This window comes from Globicephala melas, chromosome 3 (genome assembly GCF_963455315.2).
Source record: "Globicephala melas chromosome 3, mGloMel1.2, whole genome shotgun sequence".
NCBI lineage: Eukaryota > Metazoa > Chordata > Mammalia > Artiodactyla > Delphinidae > Globicephala > Globicephala melas.
The window spans coordinates 132,821,312-132,829,723 of NC_083316.1; the positions used below are offsets into that span (position 1 = coordinate 132,821,312).

The 8,412-nt window shown below is 41.1% G+C and overlaps 1 protein-coding gene across 3 annotated transcripts; it reads left to right on the plus strand.

The window, feature by feature from the left end:
- The first annotated feature begins 312 nt into the window (after nucleotides 1-312).
- On the plus strand, nucleotides 313-7,840 carry THG1L (tRNA-histidine guanylyltransferase 1 like). Of its 3 annotated transcripts, none has more exons than XM_030834252.2 (6): nucleotides 313-541; nucleotides 1,363-1,539; nucleotides 2,198-2,367; nucleotides 3,168-3,256; nucleotides 4,466-4,573; nucleotides 5,635-7,840. In XM_030834252.2, the coding sequence occupies exons 1-6, from the start codon at nucleotides 351-353 to the stop codon at nucleotides 5,794-5,796; spliced, it is 897 nt and encodes a 298-aa protein (XP_030690112.1). In that variant the 5' UTR covers nucleotides 313-350; the 3' UTR covers nucleotides 5,797-7,840. The 3 variants fall into 3 exon arrangements, with proteins under 3 accessions (XP_030690112.1, XP_030690113.1, XP_060152532.1); XM_030834253.2 differs by having other exon boundaries at nucleotides 406-541; nucleotides 2,293-2,367; XM_060296549.1 differs by lacking the exon at nucleotides 313-541 and having other exon boundaries at nucleotides 1,432-1,539; nucleotides 2,202-2,367.
- Nucleotides 7,841-8,412: the final 572 nt, after the last annotated feature.

Sequence of the window (8,412 nt, forward strand, 5' to 3'; positions counted from 1 at the left end):
AGGGGAGGCATGAAGTGTTAATTTTCTTAATTATATTTTTCGAAATATCCCACATTTTCTACAACAAATACTATTTGGAAAGAAAAAAATCACAAACCTTCAAACTTGGCCAGAGATGAATTTTTTAAAATTTCGTGAGAATGATTTGTTGCAGGACGGAAGGAGACAGGCGAGCAGCCATGAGTAGTACTAAGGGAAGCATGGAACCCTCCTTCCAGGCCCGGAAGTCCATTAAGAACTACAAGGAGAGGCGAGAGAGATGCTGGCCTCCACTACGGCTAGAGCAACCGTGAGAAGACTCAGGAACTTCCGGGGCGGAGCTCTGTGGTGTTTTCATTTCCGTGGGGGAAATGTGGGCTGCTGGCGCCGTGAAAGTTAGCGGTTGCTTGGCTGCCTTTTCCGTCACTTTGAGACGGTGCTTGAAATTGGGAGCGGCAATGGCAAAGAGCAAGTTCGAGTACGTGCGGGACTTCGAGGCTGACGACACATGCCTTGCCCACTGCTGGGTGGTGGTGCGGCTGGACGGCAGGAATTTCCATCGGTGAGTGAGCTGGGCTCAGGGCTGCGTGGTTCGCCAGTGCTTCCAGAGAATGCGACGCATTTGTCGCAGCCCCGAGCTCATGGTTACCGGGGTAACTCGGCAGCCAGTGAGCGCGCGGCACTGAGCATCACTCTGCGTGCTGGCTACAACTGGCTTGAACGCGAGCTGGGTGGGGTAAATGAGACACGGTGCTCCCCTAGTGAGAAGCTGGCTTGGGGTGTCCGTTAGCAAGACTGTGGTGGAAAAAGTCACTCTCGGGCCCATTATTTCAGCTCTTCAACAAATTGACAAGCTATTTTGGTAGGTATCTTTGAGGGCTGAGTGTTTTGCGGCCCGTTCTGGCCTCGCTGTGGGCATCACTGTAGAGTATGTTGTTTCATTATAAGTAGCAGAACACATGGACTGGATTCAGGAGGGAAAAAGTCAGAAAAAAAGAAAAGTGTAGCAGGAAGATGGGAATTTAAGTCTTAAAAGTGTTACTTTAGTAATGCTTATTGTAGTTAACATTTATTGAACGCTTCCAAGGAGCCAGGCATAGTTATATTTATCTCCCTCTCATCTTCAGGAGAATCCTATGAAGTAAATTTATCCCCATTTCACTGAAAAGGGAATGGAGGCTTAGTATTTATGTTACTTTTTCTCAGTTGGTTAGAGCAAGAAAAACTAGAGTTCTTAACGAAATGGATCAGGTTGTGGCTACTGGAATGTCTGGACTCACAGCACACTCACAGCGCTCTTTGAGTAGCCCCTTTGATCTGTGGTATTAATGACAAGCTCTCTTCCACCCATACCCTTTTCCCTCTTCTTTTTCCCTTATGAAGGTTTGCTGAGAAGCACAACTTTGCAAAACCTAATGACAGCCGTGCTCTCCATCTAATGACTAAATGTGCCCAAACCGTAATGGAAGAACTGGAGGATATTGTGATTGCATATGGGCAGAGTGATGAGTACAGCTTTGTGTTCAAGCGGAAAAGTAATTGGTTTAAAAGAAGAGCCAGGTAATTTTGTGGCCTAGCTCCTTCAGAATATTTCCTACCAGCATTTGGCTTCTGCTTATCTTAATCACAAACTTACAGACTGTAGTATTTGCAACTGCAGAATGTATGTATATAACAGGTTAGACTGTTGTACTGCCATCTGATACCTGAGCATTCTGTATACCTCTTTAAGTTTTTCTCTGTATTCGCCATCACCTTAGCTTCTAGACTGATCTGGCATTGAACATTAAAACTAGAAAGAGAAACTAAAGTTTTAGTTAAGGAGGATCTCAGTACAAATTAGACAGATCTGATATTTGATTTGGCAGTATATTGAAACTCTCACAGGAAACAGATCACGTAATGAATTGGGATGTTTTTAAAACAATGGTTCCCCTCCTTCCAAGACTTGAAAAAAAACCTCTTGAACCATAAGTTCACGTCACACGCTATGGAAGAACATTTGACATTAGTAAATTACTTATAGGACTAGAAGGAGAGACAGGCTGCATTTTAAATATATAACTGAAATACTAAAATAGTTTTTCTTGACCCATCACTCTTGGCTTGCTAGACAGTTTGTGTTATCTCTCTGTTACACCCACAGACCCTGTCATGGTGTTGAATTAATATCATGTATTTTCTCTTTTCTTGCTCCACCCACTGTGCCTTTTGCAAGTAAGTTTATGACTCACGTGGTCTCCCAGTTCGCCTCCAGCTATGTGTTTTACTGGAGGGATTACTTTGAGGACCAGCCCCTTCTGTATCCCCCAGGCTTTGATGGAAGAGTCGTGGTGTATCCTAGCAACCAGACCTTAAAGGACTATCTCAGCTGGCGGCAAGCAGATTGTAAGTGAAACCAAATAAACAGATGTAGTTAAACTACTGAGTCCTTATATTAGAGGTGATGATCTGATACATTTTTGGCCCATGTATTTTGTTTGGAATGCAGTATTTCAAGTTTTTTAAATTAGTTGAAAATACTTGAAAAATTGGAAGGTTTTATGTAAATACTACCTATTTCCAACTTTTTTTTTTTTTTTGGAAAAATCAGATTTGGCAATACTAGGTCTATATTCCCACTTAGTATTGGTCAGAACCTGCGTAGTGACTACTGCCTTTATACACACAGACACACACACACATAAACACACACATGCAGGCACACATTCATGCACATAGGAGCCAGTGTGCCTCAGCCTCTACCATTCCCTGTTGTTCCCCTGGGAACTCTGCTTTACACGCCTATGTTTGTGCTGGCTTCAGTGGGTATTCAAGTTGTGACCCTTCCTTACATGACTATGGTGAAATGTTTGTTAGACTTTTATTCATTTGGTATGTCTTGATTTTGCCAGGAGAACTGGAAGAGAGGTGGGAATAATATAAATCAAATAACTTGGAAAGTATTCCTTAGCTTAATGCACAAGTTAACAGATTTGTGTAAAGCACAACTGAAATGACAGGATAAAACTGTTAGGAAATAAGTTTTTTCTGCTTGACCACTTCCCCCTGTGTTCCCTGTGTATGGCTTTGCGCAAGTAATTATATGTCTCTGCGGGAGAGAGGTGGGGTTCCAGTACTCTTTGAAGGGTGAATATTGAATAAAGATTCTATGTGCGTACACAGTGCCAACTATGTTTTCTTTACAGGTCACATCAATAATCTTTATAATACAGTTTTCTGGGCACTTGTACAGCAGTCTGGATTAACACCAATACAAGCCCAAGAGAGATTACAGGTATAAAGATCTTACTGCATTAATACTTAAGGGGGGACAGTTTACGCTCTCTCATGACATTTGGCCTTCTTTTTAAGCTCTTAAATTTTTATGGTTTTGTTTTGAAAAGATAGAAAGATCATACTAGTAGCAGGTCTGCTGCTTGCTTGCTTTGTGACTGTGGATCAGTTGTTACTACTCCCTGAGCCTCAGTGTCCTCAGCTGGAAAATGGATTTAATAATGGCTCTACACTCCCACATGGTAGTGCTTAGCTGGAGCTGTGTATAGGCTGCCCCCTATAAAGGGCACATGCTCTTCTTTTTTTGTCAGCCCCACCTGGCTGCTTCATGATTGTCAATCCCTGCTGGGGACCTGGAGTTTCTTGGGGTTAGGACTCCTGTGTATCATTAAGAGTTTAGGCTCTGGGGGTCAAATAATTGTACTCAGAGGCTTTTGTTTAATTTTATCATCTCTGCCTTAGTTTTTAATAGGTAAAATGTAGAAGATAGTAGTTCCTACCTCATAGGTTTCTGGTGAGAGTTAAATGGCATGATGCATGTAAAACACATAAAGGCTAGTACAGGGCACACTGTAAGTACTTAATAAATACTGGCTTGTATCATTAGATGACCATGCTACTTGTAGGAAAACTAACCGTGAAATGAGATGATGTGTTGTATTAGCTCCTAATACAATGCCTGGGACTTTAAAATGACGCAGTAAATGGTTGTCATTATTAACAATCATGATAAAGTTGCATATGTAGCAGTAATAGGAAGACTGGTAGATCTAGCCAGAGTTTGGAAGTGCTGAGATCAGATTTTGATCCTTATACGAATAAGAGCACTTTTGGCCTCGGAAAATTTATATAATCTTTCTAAGCTTCAGAGCTCTCATCTCTAAAATGGAGATGGTTATGAGGGTCAAATAATACAAAAACTATCCAGTACAGAATCGGTACTCTTACTATTATTTCCTCTCACCCCGTCACAGTAGTGACTTGTAAAGGCAGTTATTTGCTACAAAAGAGAATTTTATGAATTTTGATATTTAAATAAGATTTGAACTGCTTTTACGATGAAAATTCATTAACACCTATGTGACGTTTGATGAAATGCTTCCACTTCTTGATTTGTTGTGGAAGTCTAGGTAGAGAGTGGAATGGGTAGGTGGGGTTAGGGGAGAGAAAAGACCTACAAAGCTTTTTATATGTGTTTTTATTTCTTCAGGGAACTCTTACAGCAGACAAGAATGAGATTTTATTTTCTGAATTCAACATCAACTACAATAATGAGCCACTGATGTATAGGAAGGGAACTGTGTTGATATGGCAGAAGGTAATGCTGTTACGTCTGAGGAAAAACGGAGGTCAGAAGGAAAGCCTGTGCCCATCCCAGGCTTTGTCTTGCCTGCTGCCTGTATGCTGATGTGACTCCAGTAACTAGCACAGATTAGACCCTTTCCAAAATGAGATGCTATCGATTATTATTATGGATGCTCGTTTTGTCAGTTTGTCAGTGAACATTGTGATCTGGACTCCCCCATTCTGTAAGTAGAATCACAGAATTTTAGAATTATTACACTTTTCCATGTCATAAGCTCTCCCCAAATCTCATCAAACCCCTTTAAACAGGTAAGTGCAGATATGAGAATTTTTGCATTCAGAGAACATTTAAAAAAATAATTTCTCCCACACTGGATAATTCCACTAAATGGTCCATCCATCCCATGAGAACTGTAATATAAGGAACTGATGTTGCATGTGAGGGTTCTGTCCCTTGCAGAATGTTTGAGGGCTTCCCTAGACATTCATACTTAACTTAATATTCTGTCTGTGCATTCACCTGTATCCTTAATTCTACCAATATTTTTGCTCTGTTCCAGCTCCTGGGCATAATGAAGTCTCTAAATTTATTTCCTTCTGTCTAAAGTATTTTTTTCTGAAATGAATGTTTTCAAGTATTAAGGGGTATTAGGTATCCCACTGGCAGCTTCAGCTCTTTTATTAGTATTTTTAAAACATTTGTTTGGCCCAGACTCGGATCCTTCTTAATGCAGGTGGGAGAGCAGAAATGTCTTTAATTTTATGGTTATTGCTAACAAGGAACATAGAATCCCTTCTTTGTTCCTAAGGTCTCCTTTCAAAATATAGCAACATAACTTTTTTAAAAAGTATTTTAGTTGTAAAGAAATTCATGTATGGTGAGAGATATACATATATCTCTGATATATATATATATGTATATATATGTTCATATATATATATATATATATATGCCTGAAAATATGTATTTGTCAGAAGTACATAAAGTAAAAAAGTAAACTTCCCCCACTTCTCCCTCTTCTCTCCCAAACTGACTCTCTAGTTAATGTGTCAATATTTTAACTTTACCTATAGGTGGATGAAGTCACGACAAAAGAAGTTAGGCTGCCAGCAGAAATGGAAGGAAGAAAGATGGTGGTGACCCGGACCAGGACTAAGGCGGTGCCCTTACACTGCGATGTCATTGGGGATGCTTTCTGGAAGGAACATCCAGAAATCCTACATGAAGACAGCTGACCCTTTGCTTTTCATTACTGGTGTGCTTGACCATGCAGGGTCCCCCAAGTCTCCTGGCCTTAGGTGGCCCTAGCATCTGTGCCATGCAGAACAGTGTCCTGGGAGTGACATGGCTCTGGTTGGGAGGGGAACAGAGAAAGAAGGGATGAATGTGGGTGGTGTATCTTGTTCTGCTTTAAGTGGAACACCTATTTTTCGGTGTTGAAACATGGTTCCTTTGGTAGAAGTACAGTTTTTTAAAAATCGTGGTACTATTTTTATAAAGCAAGAACTATTTTATGCCTTGCAAAATGAATCATTTTTAGATTGTGGCGTAAGCCTTATAAAAACTTGTCAAGCTCTTTTCACCTATGATAGAAGATGAGCCCAAACTTTACTCTCACCCACTTATTCTTTTTTTTTTTTTTTAACATCTTTATTGGGGTATAATTGCTTTACAATGGTGTGTTAGTTTCTGCTTTATAACAAAGTGAATCAGTCATACATAAACATATGTTCCCATATGTCTTCCCTCTTGCGTCTCTCTCCCTCCCACCCTCCCTATCCCACCCCTCCAGGCTGTCACAAAGCACCGAGCAGATCTCCCTGTGCCATGCGGCTGCTTCCCACTAGCTATCTACCTTACTATGTTTGTTAGTGTGTATATGTCCATGACTCTCTCTCGCCCTGTCACAGCTCACCCTTCCCCCTCCCCATAACCTCAAGTCCGTTCTCTAGTAGGTCTGCGTCTTTATTCCTGCCTTACCCCTAGGTTCTTCATGACATTTTTTTTTTCTTAAATTCCATGTATATGTGTTAGCATACGGTATTTGTCTTTTTCTTTCTGACTTACTTCACTCTGTATGACAGACTCTAGGTCTATCCACCTCATTACAAATAGCTCAATTTCGTTTCTTTTTATGGCTGAGTAATATTCCATTGTATATATGTGCCACATCTTCTTTATCCATTCATCCGATGATGGGCACTTAGGTTGTTTCCATCTCTGGGCTATTGTAAATAGAGCTGCAATGAACATTCTGGTACATGACTCTTTTTGAATTTTGGTTTTCTCAGGGTATATGCCCAGTCACCCATTTATTCTTAACCACAGAATCCAGTGACCTTGGTCACCTTGCCCACCTATCTACTTGCATTCATCTTTGGCAGACCTGGAGTTAATATGGGTTGATGCCTGCCTGATGCCTCTGAATTCAGGAATTCCAGGGCAAACTCAGGGCTTTGTGCCAATCTCCAGATTGGCAACTTGAGCTGAACAAATGAGTTGTGGTTTGGATGTCCTTGTGTAAACATTCCCTAGATTGATTTTGTGGAGTTGGCAGCCTGATAGTCACGATCATCTTGCCAGGGGCAATGATTACAAGGCCACTTAACCTCTTTCTAAGAAGAAAGAGAATTACCTGTTTATGTGGGAGAAAGAAAACAGCGAGAATGAATGAACGAGGAGGAAGAAACATTTACTCTCTGTCCTCTAGACACTTCAGTTTTGAAAGCCACCTTCCTGTGGACTTCTGAAAAAGATTCTCAGGTAGCCTCTGGATAATCGGAAGAGTGACATTTGAGTTGGAGAACAGAGGGACCAACCCTCATCTTGGGGTCACAGGTAGCAGGTGGCAGAGGAGTCCTAATAGTTCTGCCTGCCGACGGGCCAGTGGAGTTGGGTGAGGAGCAGCAGGAACTGCGTGTCGCCAAGCCGTTGGCCTCTGAAGGGGGGAGGCAGTGGGGGTAGGTGGTCGAGAACTCATGTCTCCTCTTGTCCTCATTTCATGTTGTAGAGGAAGAAGATTAATTTGGCTCTATAAAGAATTAACTAAGAGACAGCCCACATCCCAGTGCCTGGTCTTGCATTGTAGAATTTACAGCCAAGAAGAAAATGTATTTTTGAAAGGGCAACGGCTGGTCTCATCCCTCACCAATTGACACCCCATCTGTCAATGCCTTTTTTTCCCTTGCTGTTCTCTTCGCTTCGTGGGAATAGGAGACATGGCTCATGTTTGGTAATTGATAAGATTTCTTTGAGAGAAAAAAATAAAGCTTTCAACTCCCTTGGCCTAATTTTTCATTTGTTTTTTTTCATACAAACGCAGTATGAGTCCAACTTTCATGTGTGTATATCTTTACATAAGCCAGGCTCACATCCCTTCATCACAGTGGTGGTTCACAGACTTCTGAATGCAACAAATTTACTTGAAATACTCATTTAAAATGCCAGTTCTAAGCTTTCCGCATGAAGATTTTGGGGTTCAAAGGCTTTTGGTGGATAATGGTCAATGTACCACACTTTGTGTAACAAGGCCCAAATATGATATACCTAGGCTAGTACACTGTGATAGGCCAAGTAAGGCAATAAGAATGTAGCTCTTGATTGGCAAATTTAACTTAATTGTAAGTAAATTATAGCATTTTATATCAAAACAAATATAAGGTATTAGTACAAATTTTTAAGACAACTACCCACGGAAGTTTTGTGTTTTCTGTGGGTGCTATGTGATACCAGAAAGGCTATCACTTGATTTTGTTACAAGACGGGGATGTGCACTTGCTCGTTGAATTGCCAGCAGTTTGCAGGTTTGACGTTTGTGTTGGGGCAGGGGTTTTGAGCAAAGGAATGACCCG

Excerpts from the sequence above, each read along its gene's own strand:
- THG1L (XM_030834252.2), top strand. The coding sequence starts at position 351 with ATGTGGGCTGCTGGCGCCGTGAAAGTTAGCGGTTGCTTGGCTGCCTTT. Across the intron at positions 2,368-3,167 it reads CAGCTGGCGGCAAGCAGATT|GTCACATCAATAATCTTTAT; the intron begins GTAAGTGAAACC and ends TTTTCTTTACAG. Across the intron at positions 3,257-4,465 it reads AAGCCCAAGAGAGATTACAG|GGAACTCTTACAGCAGACAA; the intron begins GTATAAAGATCT and ends TTATTTCTTCAG.